Source organism: Callithrix jacchus, chromosome 7 (genome assembly GCF_049354715.1).
Source record: "Callithrix jacchus isolate 240 chromosome 7, calJac240_pri, whole genome shotgun sequence".
Taxonomy (NCBI): Eukaryota; Metazoa; Chordata; class Mammalia; order Primates; family Cebidae; genus Callithrix; species Callithrix jacchus.
The window spans coordinates 64,404,889-64,424,967 of record NC_133508.1 but is presented as its reverse complement, the minus strand read 5'-3'; the positions used below and the strand labels follow the sequence as shown (position 1 = coordinate 64,424,967).

The window sequence follows — 20,079 nt, the reverse complement described above, 5'->3', positions numbered from 1 at the left end:
ACCTGCAATTGTTCTGTGACTTCTTTGTGGGTTTTCTCCATCTGGTTCATTTTGGCTCTCATCTGTGATTCCTGGTACTGAAAATCAGCCTTCAACTCTGTAATCTGAGGGAAACAAGGCAGAATGACCAGAAGAAATTTCTGTGCAATTAAAAAAATTTTAGTTTCAGAGAGCTAAATGGTCACCCAAACTAATGAAATCCAGGGCTCTCTGGAAGATCCATATCTAAATCTAAGCCTGGGAGTTCCACACCCTCTTTTTCTAAAGCTTTCCTGAAAATTAAACAAAATCCTAAACTAACATTTCTGACTACTTGAGAGTAATAGCTGCTACCAATTACTGAACTTTTACTATGCTACAGAAAAACTGACCATATTACTTTAGTAAATGTTTATTATAACATTGTGGGGGTAGTAGTCCCATTTTATAGAGGAAAAAACTGATCTTAAGAAAGGGTTAAGTAATGTGGACAAGATCATATATAGAGTTAGCAAGGGGCAGAGCTAGATTTCAAACCCCAGACCTCCTTTTGTTGACTGCTATTCAAGGAAATTCTAAATCAGAGAGGTGATGTGTGAGCTAAGCTTTGAGGCAAAAGGGCCTGTATTCCAAGCTGAGGAGTGTTGACCTTGATCCTGAAAGCTTTGGTAAACAATCTATTTGTTTTTGCTCTTTTAAAAACCCTAACTCTGGCTGGGTGCAGTGGCGTGTGCCTGTAGTCCCAGCTACTTGGGAGGCTGAGGCTGGAGGATTGCTTGAGCCCAGGAGTTCTAAGCTGTAGTGTGCCATGCCGATCGGGTGTCCACACTAAATTCGGCATTAATATATGACCCCCCAGGAGTGGGGGACCACCAGGTTGCCTAAGGAGGGGTTAACTGGCCCAGGTCGGAAACGGAGCGGGTCAAAACTCCCGTGCTGATCAGTAGTGGGATCGCGCCTGTGAGTAGCCACTGCACTCCAGCCTGGGCAACACAGGGAGACCCCGTCTCTTAAAAAAAAAAAATACCCCAACTGTGGGTCAGGTGCAGTGGCTCATGCGTGTAATCCCAGCACTTTGGGAAGCTAAAAGGGCGGAATACTTGAGCTCAGGAGTTTGAGACCAGCCTGGGCAACATGGTGGAACCCCATGCCTTAAAAAAAAAAGACAAAAATTAAATTAGCTGGGTGTGGTGGCTAGCGCCTACAGTTCCATCTACTTAGAAGACAGAGATGAGAGGATAGCTTGAGTCAGGGAGGGTGAGTCTACCAAGAGTTGAGATTGCACCACTGCCCAACAGCCTGGGCAACAGAGCAAGACCCTGTCTCCAAATAAATAAATAAATAAAACCCTAATTCTGCAAAGCAGTAGAAACAAGTGTCCATTTTGTCCCTGTTTACAAAAATCCTTTTATGTGCCATTCTGATCTAGCCCATGGAGAGAATATACTCAGGCCATTTTCACTTGACAGTCATGTAGTTAAGTGGAAAGAACACAGATCTCTTCCTATTAATCTCCACCTTCTTAGCAGAGGAAAGCATAGCACAGTAGAAAGAACAGTAGAGCCAGAAAGACTTGTAGTCCCTTGTTCTGCCATATACTAGCTGTGTGGTTTGGACATATTAACCTCTTTGGGTCTGTTTCCTCATCTGTAAAATGAGGTAGAAATTGCACCGGGCGTGGTGGCTCATGCCTGTAATCTCAGCACTTTGGGAGGCCAAGGCAGGCAGATCACCTGAGGTCAGGAGTTTGAGACCAGCCTGACCAACATGGAGAAACCCCATCTCTACTAAAAATACAAAATTAGCCAGGTGTGGTGGCGCATGACTTTAATCCCAGCTACTCGGGAGGCTGGGGCAGAATAGCTTGAACCTGGGAGGCGGAGGCTGTAGTGAGCCAAGATCATGCCATTGCACTCCAGCCTGGGAAACCAGAGCAAAACTCCGTCTCAAAAAAAAATTACATGAATGCAAGTAAAGAATTTAACATCAATGTCTTAGCTATTCAGACTGAATCACAGCATTCTGAACTTGATACAAAACAACATAAAGATCTAGAGGAGGGGATTAGAAACGCCTAAGAGGAAAAATACTGGAGGCATCCTTCATCTATGAAATGATTTTAACAATTCCCACCTCAAAGGCTTATTATAAGAAAAAATGAGGGCTGGGCATGGTGGCTCATGCCTGTAATCCCAGCACTTTGGGAGGCCAAGGCGGGTGGATCACGAGGTCAAGAGATCGAGACCATCCTGGTCAACATGGTGAAACCCCGTCTCTACTAAAAAAAATACAAAAAATTAGCTGGGCACGGTGGCGCATGCCTGTAATCCCAGCTACTCAGGAGGCTGAGGCAGGAGAATTGCCTGATCCCAGGAGGTGGAGGTTTCGGTGAGCCGAGATCGCGCCATTGCACTCCAGCCTGGGTAACAAGAGTGAAACTCCGTCTCAAAAAACAAACAAAACAAAAAAAGAATAAATGAGTTGGGCATGGTTGCTCACACCTGTAATCCCAGCACTTTGGGAGGCTGAAGCAGGAGGATCACTTGAGGTCAGGAATTTGAGATCAGCTTGGCCAACATGGTGAAACCCCATCTCTACTAAAAATACAAAAATCAGGCTGGGCGTGATAGCTCACGGCTGTAATCCCGGCACTTTGGGAGGCCGAGGCAGGTAGATCACTTGATAATACATATTACACAGTTAATATAAATAAAGCACTTAAAACTGAGACAGGCAAAAACGTCTTGAGGTCAGGCGTTCAAGACCAGCCTGGACAAAATGGTGAAACCCCCGTCTCTACTAAAATAAAAAAAATTAGCCAGCCACGGTGGCACGTGCCTGTAATCCCAGCTACTCTGGAGGCTAAAGCAGGAGAATCGCTTGAACCTGGGAGGCAGAGGTTTCAGTGAACAGAGATTGTGCCACTGCCCTCCAGCTTGGGCAACAGAGCAAGACCATGTCTCAAAAAAAAAAAATCAGCCAGGTGTGATGGTGTGCACCTGTAGTCTCGGCTACTCAGGAGGCTGAGGCACAAGAATTGCTTGAACCCAGGAGGTAGAGGTTGCAGTGAGCTGAGATCTCACCACTGTACTCTAGGCCTGGGTGACAGAGCAAGACTCTGTGTGGGAAAAATAATAAACAGATGAATTAATACATATAAAGCACTTAAAACAGAGCCAGGCACAAAGTTAGCACCCAATATAAGTTAGCACCCAATATAAGTTAGCACCCAATAAAAATTATTATATTAAGGCAAAAATGAGATTTTTTTGTTACTGCTTTTTGGAGACAGGATCTGGCTCTGTCACCCACAGGCTGGAGTGCAGTCATGCAATCATGGCTTACCACAGCCTTGACCTCCCAGGCTTAGGTGATCTTCCCACCTTAGCCTCCCAAGTAGCTGGGACCATAGGTGTACACCACCAAGCCCTGCTAATTTTTGCATTTTTTTTGTAGAGATGAGGTTTCACCACATGGCCCAGGCTGGTCTTGAATTCCTGGGCTTAAGCAATCTGCTTGCCTCGGCCTCCCAAAGTGTTGGGATTACAGGTGTGAGCCACTGTGCCCAGCCTAAAAATGACATACTCTTTAGAAAACTTGAAAATAAGGTAACAGACATGAATCAGAGTAAGGATGTAAACGGGGAGGATAACTATCAGACCAGAATAAGACAGGTCTTACTCTGAAGATATTAACGTGAAGAAGTCCGGGAGCAGTGGCTCATGCCTGTAATCCCAGCACTTTGGGAGGCCGAGGAGGGTGGATCACAAGGTCAAAAGATCGAGACCATCCTGGTCAACATGGTGAAACCCTGTCTCTACTAAAAATACAAAAATTAGCTGGGCATGGTGGCGCGTGCCTGTAATCCCCACTACTCAGGAGGCTGAGGCAGGAGAACTGCTTGAACCCAGGAGGCGGAGGTTGCAGTGAGCCGAGATCGTGCCATTGCCCTCTAGCCTGGGTAACAAGAGCGAAACTCCGTCTCAAAAAAAAAAGTTTAGAAAAAGAAAAAAGTTATTAATGTGAAGATATTAGAAATATAAGATAGAAGATATTCTGATGTGAAAATAAAATATTAACACTGAGGACGGGCACATTGGCTCATGCCTGTAATTCCAGCATTTTTGGGAGGATGAGACGGGCAGATCACTTGAGACCAGGAGTTCGAGACTAGCCTGGCCAACATGGCGAAATCCTGTCTCTACTAAAAATAGAAAAATTAGCCAGGTATGGTGGGCGGGCACCTGTAATCCCAGCTACTCGGGAGGCTGTGGTAGGAGAATCACTTGCACCCAGGAGGCAGAGGTTTCAGTGAGCCGAAATTGCACCACTGTACTTCAGCCTTGATGACAAAAGACTCTGTCTCAAAAAAACAAAAAAAGAAAAAAACAAGGCTAGGTATGGTGGTTCATACCTGTAGTCCCAGTGCTTTGGGAGGCCGAGGTGGGTGGATCACAAGGTCAAGAGATTGAGACCATCTGGCCACCATGATGAAACCCCGTCTCTACTAAAAATACAAAAATTAGCCGGGTGTGGTGGTGCATGCCTGTAGTCCCAGCTACCCAGGAGGCTGAGGCAGGAGAATTGCTTGAACCCAGAAGAAAGAGGTTGCAGTGAGCTGAGATCACGCCACTGCATTCCAGCCTGGTGACAGAGTGAGACTCCATCTTAAAAAAAAAAAAAAATAACAATACCGAAGATACTAAAATATTAAAATATTAACATATTAAAAATGGGTCACTTAAAGAGATGTCAGCAGTGGAAGCACAGTGACATAAGAGTCATGTAGAAGGCTTACTGAATGCTGTTCAGGAAGGGGAGAAGGGAGACCTGGCCCACGAACTTTGAGTATTACTGTCCCACAGACATAGCCATCCCCATAAGAGGAGACATTAGGGTCTTTTAGCTGGACAGCATTGAACATTCCAGTCACATAACTACCTCCTCTTGTTCCAACTCTATGCTTATTCAGCATCTTCTGATTATAGCCTCTCTTGGTAGCTCATGCTAAGAACAGTGTGCTGTTACATGCTCCACTATGAACTGAGATGTGAACACTGGTTTTTTATACATTGTCTCTGTAAGCTCACTTAACAAATGTCCTCTGTGAGGCTAGGCACAGTGGCTCACATCTGTAATCCTAGCACTTTGGGAGGCCGAGGTGGAAGGATCACTTAAGACCAGGAGTTCAAGACCAGTCTGGGCAACGTAATAAGACCATGTTTCTACAAAAAAATTTTTAAGAACTGGCCAGGTATGGTGGCACATGTCTATAGTCCCAGCTACTCAGGAGGCTGAGATGGGAGGATTGCCTGAGCCTGGAAGGTAGAGGCTACAGTAACCCATGATTGTGCCACTGTACTCTAGCCAGGGCAACATAGCTGAGACCCTGTCTCAAAAACAAAACAAAACAAAACAAAACATCCTCTCCGAGTGGAAGCTACAAGTACTGAGAAAAATCAGCTTTTTGAGCCAAATTGGCTGGAGTGGACTGACCAAAGCAATGCCACCTCAAGAGTCATCTTGGCAGATGGCCAGCCTCTCCCCAAGATATCCCAATCCCAATCTTGACATAGCCTCTCAAAGCGTCAATGTTAAGTACCCAACAAACATCAGTTAAAAAGAGTTATTATCATGTTCCATACCACATATCTCCCCCTTGTATCATTCTGGTCAGAGAGGAATTAACTAAACCATACCTTCTTCTCTTTCTCTAAAATCATTTGATCCTTTTGATGCAACATCTTCTTTAGGGTAGCTACTTCTTCCTTCAGTTGGGCAATGATGACAAAGTGGTCAGTGCCTGGTGAGTCCAGAGCCAGGTCTGGGGAGAAGCTAAATTTAAAAATCAGGGGAAAATATTGTAACTTGGATGGATAAACTTTTCTCTACCTGAGGATGCATCCTAGGCCTCTTGACTGCAAGCTCCTCAAAGGCAGGGAGTAACTATTTGAATCCTAGCATCAGGCACATTGCACCATGTATGCTGGGCTCAACAGCATTTGTTGAACTGCACAGGTAAGGTGGCCATCAGATAACTCTACCAACCGAAGTCACGACCAGGCAGCATCCCTGCAGCATGTTCTCACATTTAGGACTAAAATAAATGCCACATCCCAAGAGCTAAGGATACTATTTCAGGTTCCTTAAAGATCCCCGATGATGTACTAAAAAACAGTCGTAACTTTTGTGATTAAATCAATTCCCTAGAATTCCAGATGAATTATAAACTGTGGGCTCATGCATTTTTCTGTAATGCTCCCCTCACAGCTCATCTTTCAGGGCCTTGTCTTTTGTCCCAAAGCACCATGATGCAGTGTATCTGCTAAGAAACTGCTGCATTCCCACCCAAGAGCAGTCAGTTCTTTTTCAAAAAGGTGAAACAGGAATGAAGCCAGCTTCCCCTACACTACAATTGGGCTGCAGATTGTCATTTCCAATATCAGGACGTCTATAACACTGCATTAGGAAAGCAACAAAGAGGTAGCAAACTCTAGAGTCATACCACAACTTGGGCTTTCAACAGATTCCTCCCAGTAACAGCATCAGAGCACTCCATTTTGTTGAAGTGCCAGGTGGACTCTATGTCCTTTTAGCAGAGCCTCTTAAGAAGGGACAGTTTCAGAGAATCTGTAAATCCCCCAAAGTATATGTACAATCTTGTCTACACATATAATGGGTGATTTTTAGAGTGAGGGTCCATAGCTTTCAATGGCCAGTCAGAAGTGCCTCAGACTCAAGGAATCAGTGCCAAGAGGGTCAAATCCTGTCCTCTAGAGAATTCCCAAAGAACACTCTTTACTTTTCCCAGGACAATCTTTAAAGTAAAACACAAACCTGTTTTTCCTAAGCAGATACTGGAATACTCATTCTCAACTCCCTGTATATAGCAACAACTCACAGTTCTTATAACCTAAACCACATCTAGTAACCAGCATTTCTCTACACAGGAAGAAACTCCAAAGAGCAAGCCTAACCAATGGACAAACTTCCTTATAGTTACCAAGTCAAACATTTCTACGGCTAGAATTGGAAGACATAGATAATTGACAAGAATATTCCTACCCTCCTCAGTCTACATGAAACATATGAGAAGACTGTCAGAGGAAGAATGAATCAATGCTCTCATAACTAATGAATGGGTGGAATTACTGCATAACAAAAATAAATGCAAAATCATAAAACAAGCCATGCAGGAAAAAGTACTGAAAGGACCTATTACAGTCTCCACTAGTTTTAGATCTGGAAGTACCGTTATAGCTGCAGTCTCACATCTGTTTCAATACCTGCTAAGGACCTGTCTTCCTTCAACAGAACAGAATCTATTTAAACCCATAACTAGAGTAATGAGCTAATATAAGTAATTTTTGCTGTCCCCAAAGCTCCTAATGCTCTACCCTTCCTGCTTCTTGCAAGAGGATTCCCCCATACCAATAAATTGTTGACAAAAATCATCCTTTCTGTCCTGTGTTAGGGCCGGACCTCACTAACTCTCTAATTCCTGGTTCAACAAGAACTGCTAGAAATGAAAAAAGGTGGCTAGGGTAACAAGGCAGAAAAACCAGTTTCTTTCCTAATGGCTCCAATAACAGGAAACTACTACTTCTCCAGAAAAATTATCTTTTACAAAAGCTTGTAATGTAAAAACAATCTTCCTGAGGTTGAGCCAAAACCTGCCTCTCTATAACCCTACATATTGGTCCTGAGTCTGATCTCAAAGGCTATAAGAGTAAGTCTAATCTTTCAGACACATTTCAGAGGGAGAATAAAATGAAACTATGACTTAAAAAAAAGAATGTCCTTTAGGAACAATAAACCACAAGGTGTGCCTGAATGCCATCAGCTGTTGAGATTGCTTTTTTGATTGCCTATGGAACAATAAACAAACATGATTAAAAAGCAGTGTGTTTTCTAGAGGAAGAAAAACTTGAAGTTAACTTCAATTTTTCTAAAATTGAAAAGTTTTTGTTATAATTTTAACAAACAAATTCGAAAATATTGAGACAGAGACTGTGAATTTTGCAGGATACTTAGAAAAAAAGAATAAAGTATCTTATAAAGCCATTTTTGTTTATTTATTTTTTCTTTTAGTATTTAAATTTTTAATTTTTCTTTTAGTATTTATAAAGCCATTTTTGAAAGCTAATATGTGTTGTCTGTACAAAATGGAAGGCTAATGAATAAAGTAAAAGAGGAGGGAAAATAATCAAATATGCCTCAATATTAAATAAGTAAGAGAAGAGAATGTGGTAGTATAGAAAGGTCAGTGGAAAACCACTGGTCAGCAACTTGCAGAAAACATGAGGAATTAAAAGAGTAAGAGCATAAATTTAAAAGTATATGAATATTTTAGGGGCTGGGTGCAGTGGTTCAAGCCTATAATCTCAACATGTTGGGAGGCCAAAGCAGGAGGATCACTTGAGGCCAGGAGTTCAAGATCCCATCTACAAAAAATAAAAATTAGCCAAATGTGGTGGCACGTGCCTGTTGTCCCAGCTACTTAGGAGGCTGGACAGGAGGATCATTTGAGTCCAGGAGGTCGAGGCTGCAGTGAGCCATGATTGTGCCACTGCACTCCAGCCTGGGTGATAGAGTGAGACCTTGTCTTAAAAAAAAAAAAAAAAAAAAAGCCAGGCATAGTGGCTAATTCCTGTAATCCCAGCACTTTGAGAGGATCACTTGAGCTCAGGAGTTCAAGACCAGCCTTGGTAACATGGTGAAATCCTGTTTCTACAAAAAATACAAAAATTAGCTGGGCATGGTGGTGACTGTCTGTAGTCCCAGCAACTTGGGAGGCTGAGGTGGAAGGATCATCTGAGCCCAGGAGGTCAAGGCTGCAGTCAAAATCATGGCACTGCATTCCATTCCAGCCTGGGCAACAGAGTGAGACCCTGTCTCAAAAATAAAAAAAAGGAAAGAAATAGGTAGACAGTGAAATTTTGGTTTGCATGACATTAAAAAAGGACAGTCAAAAAAAAAAAAAAAAGTCAGAATGCTTTTCTCAAAGTAAAGTAAATGCAGAGGAAAAAAAATCCCACAAAAAGTAGAGAGGACAGGCTGGGCGCGGTGGCTCACGCCTGTAATCCCAGCACTTTGGGAGACCAAGGCGGGTGGATCACAAGGTCAAGAGATCGAGACCATCCTGGTCAATATGGTGAAACCCTGTCTCTACTAAAATACAAAAAATTAGCTGGGCATGGTGGCATGTGCCTGTAATTCCAGCTACTTGGGAGGCTGAGGCAGGAGAATTGCCTGAACCCAGGAGGCAGAGGTTGCTGTGAGCCGAGATCGCGCCATTGCACTCCAGCCTGGGTACCAAGAGCGAAACCCCCGTCTCAAAAAAAAAAAAAGAAAAGAAAAAAAGTAAAGAGGACAGCAAAATGTAATTTATCTTATGCTATGAACATTTAAAAAAAAAGAAATGCAAACAAGTAGAATAAAATGTTAAAAATGCTAATATAGGAACATTCAAATGGAATTTATGTATATATGAAAATAGTTTTTGTGACAGCAGAAAAAATTTCCAAATTTTCAAATTATAAGGGTAAATTGCTTTGAAAAATAAATTGGCATGTCATTTTAAGGAAAAAATTATCTCCTGCTTTTTTTTTTTTTTTTTTTTTTTGAGATGGAGTTTCACTCTTGTTGCCCAAGTTGGAGTACAATGGCATGATCTTGGTTCACCGCAATCTCCCCTCCCAGATTCAAGCAACTCTCCTACCTCGGCCTCCTGAGTAGCTGGGATTACAGGCATGCACCCCATGCCCGGCTAATTTTGTATTTCTAGTAGAGACAGGTTTTCACCATGTTGGTCAGGCTGGTCTTGAACTCCTTGACCTCAGGAGATCCATCCGCCTCGGCTTCCCAAGGTGCTGGGATTACAGGTGTGAGCCTGTAATGCCCCGCCTGCCCCCCAACCTTTTTTTTTGAGACAGAGTCTCACTGCCAAGGCTCGAGTACAGTGGTGCAATCATAGCTTACTGCAGCCTCAGCTTCCCTAGGTTCAGGTGATCCTCCCATTGCAGCCTCCCGAGTAGCTGGAACTATAGGCACACGCTACCATGCCCAGCTAATCTCTGTATGTTTTGTAGAGATGGTTTCATCATGTTGCCCAGGCTAGTCTGGAACTCCTGGGTGATTCACCAGCCTTGGCATGCCAAAGTGCTGGAATTACATGTGTGAACAACTGTGCCTGGTCAAAATGACCATTTAATATCTTTTCTGGAGGACATCATGAAAGACCATTTACCTATGTCAAGAATCAGCTTCTTACCTGAGAAAAACAGCATTGCTGATGACTGGATGCAATAAAACACTGAACAGAAAACTTGAGTTTTTAGCTTCATGTATCCATAGCAATGGACAGCAAGAAAAGTGGCAGTATCTCAAGAACAAAATAAGCTAATAGAAAGTGAATGTTAAGGGCTGGTCAGTTAAACTGGAGGATACGAATGAGCTTTTTCCAGGTCATTCAAACACAGCCTGGATCATAAATGAGCACAAAACAGAAATGAATCTAAAGGGATAGGCTTGACTTAGGCCTTTATAAAGCAGGGCATTCAAAAAGTTCATTCCTTGAAGTAGTTTTTATAGGGACACACACGCTGGCCGAGGTGATGGACAACCTGTGCGACATCTATTTTCTTCACAATGGCCAGACTAGCTTCTGAGAGAACAGTAAAGCTGGCCAGAAAGACGCTCTTTATGGTTCCTTCCCCCATGTAATCTGACTACCTAAATTAAGAATTCTAGAAGGTTCAATTCAAGAAGTTTAAAATCATTGAAACTAGTTCTAAAAATCTTATAGTGCCTGAAAGCAAGTTAACAAAAAAGGCAATGGGAAAGAACGTTTTGTATCTTTCTAAATAAACAAAATCAGTCCTGGTAAGCCTACATGCTGGTCTGCTCCTATATCCATTACTGGTTGGGAAGGAGAACTGTGAATGGGAGGAGTTTTCAGAATGCAGATGATTTTCAGGATCTTAGGGAAGTGTGTCAGGTGGTTTCACTTTAGGATGGCCAGGCCTGGAGGAACAGGAAAACGGCTGGTCCCAAGACTCTGTTGGGAAGCAGCCCACTGTAGCAATACAGACGGGACACTCTGGATATTAGGACCCATGCAGCTCAGAGGAGGAAGTATCACTGAGGAGGGGAGAGGAAAAGTGAAGACTAAAAGTATGCATTTAGACTGGCTTGAAAGGAAACAAAAATATGTAAATACATCTTATTCTCTCCTGATCCAGAATCTGTACTGGACTGGCTTTCTGAATGCTAAGGAAGTGTGGATTATCCCTCACAAATTTGGCAACACTGTCTTAATCTCAACTTGTCTTTACCTCTCAAGATCAACTCCTCTCCTGCCTGGAGGCACAGATCACACAGAAAAGCATCCAGCTCTGGACTTCTTAGAATTAGTGTGGGGGAGGCCAGGCAAGGTGGCTCATGCCTATAATCCCACCACTTTGGGAGCCTGAAGTGGGCGGATCACTTGAGGCCAGGAGTTCCGGTCAACATGGCAAAACCTCGTCTCTACTAAAAATATAAAAATTAGCTGGGCATGCTGGCACACCTATAATTCCAGCTACTTGGGAGACTAAGTCATGAGAATCGCTTGAACCTAGGACGCGGAGGTTGCAGTGAGTCAAAATCACGAAACTGCACTCCAGCCTGAGCAACAGAGTGAGACTCTGTCTCTTAAAAAAAAAGAATTAGGAATTAGTGTAGGGGAGTCATTTAGTAGACTGCAGAATTCAATTGCTATTAAATCAGTTACAAGTTCTTATCATTTAATGACAAGATTAGATTTATAAACAAATATCAGGACTGCTTATTATTTATAAGGTTCACTGATAGACACAGACTAATTCCAAGGCAGACTCTAAAATGTATTCCTGTTTCAGGAACTGTGTATGCATTTCAAATGTGTGCGCACACATACTCCAACTGGCTCACCTGTCTCCATTAGTTGTGATTGACTCAAACTTGGACTTTTTCTTTGGGATTTCATTTTGAATTGAAGATGTAGAAAGTGTTTTCTGGCTTTTAATGGCAAAAATAGAGAGACACACATTAGAAATCAAAGATTAACAAAACATCACAATGAAAGTCTGTCAAATAGACCAATGTAAGATAGCTCATCTAAGCAAAAGCTAATAATTATTGACTAATAAAGAATCTACCAAGGTGATGATTTTGTAGGTCCTGGATGGATGGGTAGCTAATTTCCACAGGATCAAAAAAATTCTTGGCCTTCATCAGTTAAATATAACCTGCCTTATTAGTGACTATGAAATAAAACTTTAGTAACAAGTATAATCTGTCGTCTGGTTTAAAAAGTACTTTTACAGTCACTGTCTCACATGTATCGTATAATTCTGTGAGGTATCAATAAATTATTATTTCTACTGTGCAGAAATAGCTCAAGATAAACTTATCCACCAAAGGACATATAGCTAGTTAGTAGTAAAGCTGGAACTAGAAACTAGGTCAATATATTTGAACTCCCAGTCTCGTTATTTATTTAGTTATTTTTGAGATGGAGTCTCACTCTGTCTCACAAGCTGGAGTGCAGTGGTGTGATCCTGGCTTACTGCAATCTCAGCCTCCTGGCTTCAAGTGATCCCTTCCACCTCAGCCTCCCAAATAGCTGGGACTACAGGTGCGTGCCACCGTGCCCAGCTAAATTTTGTATTTTTTGGTAGAGGCGTGGTTTCACCATGTAGGCCAGGCTAGCCTCGAACGCCTGACCTCAAGTGATCCACCTGCCTCGGCCTCCCAAAGTGCTGGGATTACAGGCATGAGCTACCATGCCCTGCCAGTCTAGTTCTCCACATTTGTGTTAACCTACTGGTATCTCAGTCCTATTACAAGACTAAAAATCAGTTTTTAGCCCCAGTAAGTTCACTCAAAACTAATCTTGAAACAAAAGCTGGAAGTCTGTCTCTGCTATGCAACCCTTTCATTTTGATGGGTGTTCAAATGCCAAGTCCAAAGGATTCTTCAGACCTTTTCTTACTTGACCTCTCTTTAGTATTTGATACCACTGATCACTGCATCCGTATTAAAATGTTCTCCTTGTTTGGTCATCCCACTTTTGTGACAGTTGCATCTTAGTTCCTAATCCTTAAATACCGAATGCTTCTAGAGTTCTGTTCTCAGTGCTGAATCTGAATTCTGAATTACAGCATTTAAGAGCATGATTTTAACAACTACCTAGCATAGTGGTTGGAAATTATATCACCTACATTAGAAGCATCTGGGATCTTTATAAAACAATGTAGATTCCTGGACTCTATCTAGGTCCTACTGAATTAAATTCTTGAGTGGGACTGCAGCAGGAATCTTTTTTTTTTTTTTTTTTTTTAAAGAAACAGTGTCTTGCTCTGTTGCCCAGGCTGGAGTGCAATGGCACATTCATGGCTCATGGCAAGCTTCAAACTCCAAAGCTCAAAGTGATCCTCCTATCTCAGTCACTCAAGTAGCTGGAACTATACCTGGCTAATACTGTTTTTTGTAGAGATGGGGTCTCACTATGTTCCTCCAGTAGGTCTCAAACTCCTGGTCTCAGGCAACCCTCCCACCTCGGCCTCCTAGCATGTTGGGTTTACAGGCATGAGTCAGCCCATGTGTCTGGCCAGAATCTGCATTTTCAAATAATCCCTACCCCCAGTGATTCTTTCGTTGTTGTTGTTTTATTTGACACAGAGTCTCGTTCTGTCACCCAGGGTGGAATACAGTGGCATGATCTTGGCTCACTGCAACCCAACCTCCCTGTCCCGGGTTCAGACAATTCTCCTGCCTCAACCTCCTGAGTAGCTGGGATTACAGGTGTGTACCACCACTCCCAGGTAATTTCTGTATTTTTCTTTTTTTAGTAGAGACGGGGTTTCACCATGTTGGTCAGGCTTGCCTTGAATTCTTTACCTTGTGATCCGCCTGCCTTGGCCTCCCAAAGTGCTGGGATTAAAGGTGAGAACCATCGTGCCCAACCAGATTCTTTATGTGCTACCTATGGTCCATGTCCAAACCTCTCTTCTAAGTTCTAGGCTAAACTCCTGAAAGTAATTCTTCATGCTTCAAACTCAACTTTTCAAAACTAAACGTTTTCTCCACTTCCTACATTCTGTCTCAGTTAAAGATCTACCTATTCATCTAAATATCCTTCACTTACTCATTCTTCCTCATGTGTCTGTTCATCAGATTATCTAAGTTTCTCATAATACTCCGACCAAAGCATCTTCCTGAATCAGCCTTTTCAATCTTCCACTGCCTCAGGTGAGGTTCTTGTTTTAACATCTCATACCCAGACTCTTACAAAAAAGCCTTTTAATTAGCCCCCAGTCCCTTTTCCTTCCAATGCCTTCTCCAAACTAGTCAGGGTTAATTTTTTAAATGAAGATTTGGACTCTCTTTTGCATAGATCCCTTCAATAGCTTCCCACTAACCACTCCCCTCACCGATTAAGTTTACATTCCTTACTAGGATGCAGAACCCCTTTTTCCTTCCACTCCCCAGCTCCCAACCATAAGTTCCAGCAATATAAGAGGACTTACAGTTCTCCAGGGTTCCATGTGGTCTCATACCCTCCATACCTTTGCGAATGCCTCTGCCCATTCCTTCCCTGAGGATTCCAACTCATCCTAAGATATAGCTCTAATGCCAGCTCTTCTGCAAGTCAGCTTGCCTGACTTCTCAAGGCAGTTAATTACTACTCTCATGTCTGCATTCTTGACAAGTTTCTACTGTGGTACCCATTACATTACACTAAGATGATCTGTTTATAAGTCTGTCTTTCCTACCAGAATGTATTCTCTTGGAGAGCAGCATGACTTTTATTCAGCTCTTCATTCCCACCAGCATCCTTGACCCATGATAGAGCTTGCCGATTAAACAAAGTCATAACGGTAATAACAAAAAAAACCTGAAATGTATTGAATATTTCCTTTATGCCAGTTATAAAACAATCACTGTGCATGTACTATCTAATTTATCTTCACGACAACCTCATAAGGTAATACTATTACTTCCCTCATTTTATAGATGAGAAAACTTGCCCAAGATCCCCACAGAGAACCTGACAGAGCCAGGATTCCATCCAGAGCCAGAATTCTTAACAACACTAGATACTCTGAAAAGAAGCTTAAAACAACAATGAAAAGACATCTTTTTGACTAGCTGCCACCAGGACAAACCTAGAACATCTATCAGCCTCCTGGCTAAATATGCATTGAAAAAGCTCTATCTCTCAGAAAGTAAAATGTCCAATCTTCTAGAGAGAGAATCCACTCTAAGGGTGAAAACAATACATGTACAGTAAGTTCCAAAACATTTCAGACACAACACAAAGTCAGGAAATCATGACACTTTATGGACATCTCTCTGGTCTTTGGAAGATATATGAATTATAAAATATGACAAATGAGCTTCCTCCTACAGACTACCTACAGAGAATACAGAAAATTTATATGAGATGGTATGTTCTGTGATGATTGTGTGAGTATTACATCTGAAGCACTTCTAGTTCTATCTTATGCATCTTGAAGTTACCTGTTATAATGGCCACCACCACTCAGGCGACTATACTGCTCCTTCTCCTGGTGGCCAGCACGAGAAGAGCTACTCAGGTGTTTCCTCTGCTCTTTGGTCTTCTGAAGGACCCGCTTGTATGAAAGTGTGCACAGCCAGCACAGCAATTTCCCATCTACCTGAAAGACGAGGAGACAAAGATAAAGACGAGGGAATTTAGTACAGTGGCTGCAAACGTGGTATTGGGAGCCAGAACCTCTGGGTTTAGTCCCAGTTCTCAAACTTTTGAGTTGTGACTTTGGGCATGTCACAAAGGGCTGCTACAAGAATCTAGTGACATAATGTAGGTAAAGCACTTAACATGATGCCAGGCACATAAAAGTTCCTTAATAAATTTCAGCTGCTAATTTTATGTCTTTTTGTTTTGTTTCTCTTCAACTTAGCAAACACGGACAAGAGTAAAGTTCTCAGAAGACTATGGTTCTCATTAAGGAAAACTCAGCAGGGAGAAGACAGAAGATGAATGATAAAATTCATGCTTCAGTATTTTAGATTTTCTTTTCCAGTAATGGGGTCTCACCCAGACTGGAATGCAGTGGTATGATCGCAGTACACCACAGCCTTAAACTTCTGGGCTCAAGCAATCCTCCTGCCTCAGCTTCCTGAGTAGCCAGGACTAGGTACATGCCACCAGGCTCACCTAATCAGTTGTTACTGTTTTTTTCTAGACAGGCTCTTGCTCTGTTGCCCAGAATGGAGTACACTGCAACCTCTACCTCCTGAGTTCAAGCGATTCTCCCACCTCAGCCTCCTGAGTAGTTGGAACTACAGGTGAGTACCACCATGCCTGGCTAATTTTTCTATTTTTTTGTAGAGACAGGGTTTTGCCATGTTGCCCAGGCTAGTCTCAAACTCCTGAGTTCAAGTGATCTGCCTGTCTTGGCCTCCCATAATGCTGGACTCACAGGCATTAGCCACTTTACCTGGTCGTTTTTTATTAATGACAAAATTTGTATATATTTATTGTGTAAAACATGCTATTTTGAAATATGTACACTTTGGGAGGCTGAGGCAGGTGGATTACATGAGCCCAGGGGTTCAAGACCACCCTGGGCAACATGGCAAAACCCCATCTACAAAAAGAAAGACAACAAAAATTAGGCAGGCATGATAGTACATGCCTGTAGTCCCAGCTAATAGGAAGGTTGAGGTGGGAGAATCACTTGAGCCTGGGAGGTCAAGGCTGCAGTGAGCTGTAAGCATGCCACTGCACTACATACAGCCTTGGTAACAGAGCAAGACTGTCTCAAAAATGAATAAATATTTAAAAATATACATATAGAATGGCTAAATCAAGCTAACTAACATTATTACCTCATATTGTTTTTTGTTTCTTTTTGAGACAAAGTCTTGCTCTGCTGCCCACTCTGGAGTACAGTGGCACACAGTTTTGGCTCACTGTACTCCAGTGTACAGTGACTCACTGTACAGTGGCTCACTGTACTCTGTCTCCCGGGGTTCAAGTGATTCTGCTGCCTCAGCCTCCCAAGTAGCTGGGGGTTACAGGTGCCTGCCACCAAGTCCAGCTAATTTTTTTTTGCATTTTTAGTAGAGATGGGGTTTCACCATGTTGGTGAAACCAGGCTGGTCTCAAACTCCTGACCTCATGATCTGCCCACCTTGGCCTCCCTTTTTTTTTTTTTTTTTTTTTGTGAGAACACTTAAAATCTATTCTCTTAACAATTTTCAAGAGTACATTTTATTAAATATACTCACCATGTTGTACAATGGATCTCTTCAATTTATTCCTCCTATATAACTGAAATCCTTTGGCCAACATCTCCCCAAACCCGCCCTCCTGTACCTCAGTTTTAATACCTTAAAAATAGTTCACAAAATGGTACGCTGGATACCATCTCTCAGACAGAAAGAGGGTCCCCAGAGAAAGACTAATGAATGAGTAGCTTCCAGGGCCCAGTCCCTGGTGGTGGCCTGCCATGGCACTGTTTGAAGTAGAAAAAGTTGACTCCTTTGAGCAGAAGTAACTGCACCAGGGAGCAGGGCACAAAGCTAGGAAAACATAATGTGTCTTCTGCCACCCTCTGAAGCTGTGGTGTCTCTGTGCAGCATTCAGACTGAAAAACCCCTGGAGGACACACTAGGACAGGTGACAGGGCAGCAGGGCTGCTTGGAATTTCTCAGGTTAGGCAGGAAGTATGCTGATACATTATGGAATTTTAGTTTTCATTTCTTATTCCTGAAATTAGATCTTGTACTTCATCTTGAACATGGGTAAGCCACATCATCATTTACCTGAAGTGATTTTCATCTCATCTGCAAAGCCACTTTGTTCTCCATCCCCAACCCATCAGCAAGTCCATCAGTCTGAATCTACTACTCACTTCTTTCTAACTCCACTGCTTCCACTCTACTAAAGACATTTTCATCTCTTACTGATTTTAAGAGCTACCCAAATGATCACCCTACCTCCAATAAGCCACTTCCCCATAGCCGCTAAAGGGTTTCTTAAATGTAAATGATTATATCCTCTTTTTAGAAATACAGAAAAAAAATTTTTCATTTTCTCTCGACTGTAAATGGAAAAGGTTTTTTATAGTGTAGTTAATATGCCCTCCTTAGGCATTAAGACACATTTCTGTTTGTAACCTTAATGCAGCCATATTTTTATTCTTTATAAAAATCAAGTTGGCTGGGCGCAGCGGATCACACCCAAATCCCGGAACTTTGGAAGGCTGAGTGAGGTAGGCAGATTGCTTGAGACCAGGAGTTCGAGGCCAGCCTGGGCAACATGGAGAAACTCTGTTTTGACAAAAAGTACAAAGATTAACTGAGCATGGTGGCGTGTGCCTGTAGTTCCAGCTACTTGGTAGGCTGAGGAGGGAGGACTGGCTGTAGTGAGTCTAGACTGTACTACTTGTACTCCAACCTAGGTGACAGAATGAGACCCTGCCTCAAAAAAAAAAAAAAAAAAAATTTGCCAGGCACAGTGGCTCAAGCCTATAATCCCAGCACTCTGGGAGGCCGAGGCGGGTGGATCACGAGGTCAAGAGATCAAGACCATCCTGGTCAACATGATGAAACCCCGTCTCTACTAAAAATACAAAAAATTAGCTGGGCATGGTGGCACATGCCTGTAATCCCAGCTACTCAGGAGGCTGAGGCGGGAGAATTGCTTGAACCCAGGAGGCAGAGGTTGCGGTGAGCTGAGATCGCACCACTGCACTCCAGTCTGGGTAACAAGAGTGAAACTCCATCTCAAAAAAAAAAAAAAATTTAAGTCTCCCAGTAAAAACTGAGTACTTCACCACACTGTTAAATTGCTTCACTAAAAATGTAGTTCGACATGCCAGTTTCTAACCTCAGAATATTCTGCACAATCAATTTTAATCATTAGAATGAATAATTGCTCAGAGAAACAGTACCACCTCAGCTGCAATGATTGGTAGTCAATATTCCTGTTTTCTGGTAAAAAGGAGATCTCATGAGCAGCAACAATGGACTCCTTGTGGTCTCATTGATCAAGGGAACATTTCTGAGTGGCTTCTGAACATATATTTCTTAACAAGTCAATCACAGATCTAGAGTCTTCACTCCTCATAACAATGCTTCCAGGCATAATCATGTTAGCTCCTGCCTCTGCACACTTGTGGACAGTGTCAAGACCTACTCTACCATCGACCTCTTTTCCAAAGATGAGAACTGGGTCTTCAACCAGTGAATGTTTGGCATCTCATCTTCCATGAATTTCTGGCTTCCAAACCCAGGTTCTACTGTGATAACCAAGGCCATATCTATTTGATTAGTCCATGGTGCCAAATACTCAACTGTATTGCCCCTGGTTTGATGGCAAGGCCAACCTTCAACCCATTCTCCCAAATGTTTTCAATCAAAGCCTCTGAGTTCTTAGTAGCCTCAAGATGAAAGGTGTACTGGCTGGCTTCTGCTATAGCCATTGGCTTTACTCCTGTTCCAGCTTAGACACCATCACATGCATGTAAAGAAAGGGTCCTGGACTAGCTGCTTTTGAAGGCTTTCTACCACAGGATAACCAAATGTGATGTTGAGAACAAAGCAGCCATCCATTACATCCAGATGGTCCCAGAGTCTATCAAATGGAGGCAGCTGACCCCTAAACTGGCCAGGCTGCTGTTGAGGATGGACAAGCCAATCTTGCAGCCTAACGCCAAAGCAATGGCTCCCAGAAGTAAGTTACCCTGTAAGTCCATCTTCTCTCCTTAAAACCCAATGGTTTCTCATTATAGTTAGCATAAAATTCAAACTCTGTACCATAGCCTATTTTTTTTAACATCATCATTTATTCATTTATTGCTAACATGAATTCAAAGCAAGTATGCAATTTTGCTTTGCAACAGGGTCTCACAACCTTCCCCAGGCAGGAGTACAGTGGCGCAATCACAGCTCATGGCAGCCTTGACTTCCCAGGCTCAGGTGAGCCTCCTACCTCAGTCTCCAAGTAGTTGGAACTAGAGGCGTGCATCATGACTCTGCTATTTTTTTGTATTTTTTGTAGAGATGGGCTTTTGCTGTGTTGTC

At 42.6% G+C, this 20,079-nt stretch overlaps 1 protein-coding gene and 1 pseudogene across 5 annotated transcripts in view; both read right to left on the bottom strand.

Annotated features, from left to right (window-relative positions):
- Positions 1-20,079, bottom strand: part of FAM76A (family with sequence similarity 76 member A) — a 35,249-nt gene that overhangs the window by 3,466 nt on the left and 11,704 nt on the right. For 2 of the 4 annotated variants that reach the window (XM_054258992.2, XM_035308357.3), the window contains exons 5-8: positions 15,526-15,683; positions 11,932-12,018; positions 5,679-5,814; positions 3-104 (exon numbers count right to left, since the gene is read on the bottom strand). In XM_054258992.2, the coding sequence (XP_054114967.1) occupies positions 3-104; positions 5,679-5,814; positions 11,932-12,018; positions 15,526-15,683 (483 nt within the window). The remainder of the gene's footprint in view (positions 1-2; positions 105-5,678; positions 5,815-11,931; positions 12,019-15,525; positions 15,684-20,079) is intronic. The other 2 variants (XM_078330887.1, XM_035308358.3) reach the window with 1 other exon arrangement.
- Positions 15,690-20,038, bottom strand: LOC128932608 (ribulose-phosphate 3-epimerase-like; annotated as a pseudogene). The gene has a single exon (XR_013519893.1). The product of XR_013519893.1 is annotated as a ribulose-phosphate 3-epimerase-like (transcript).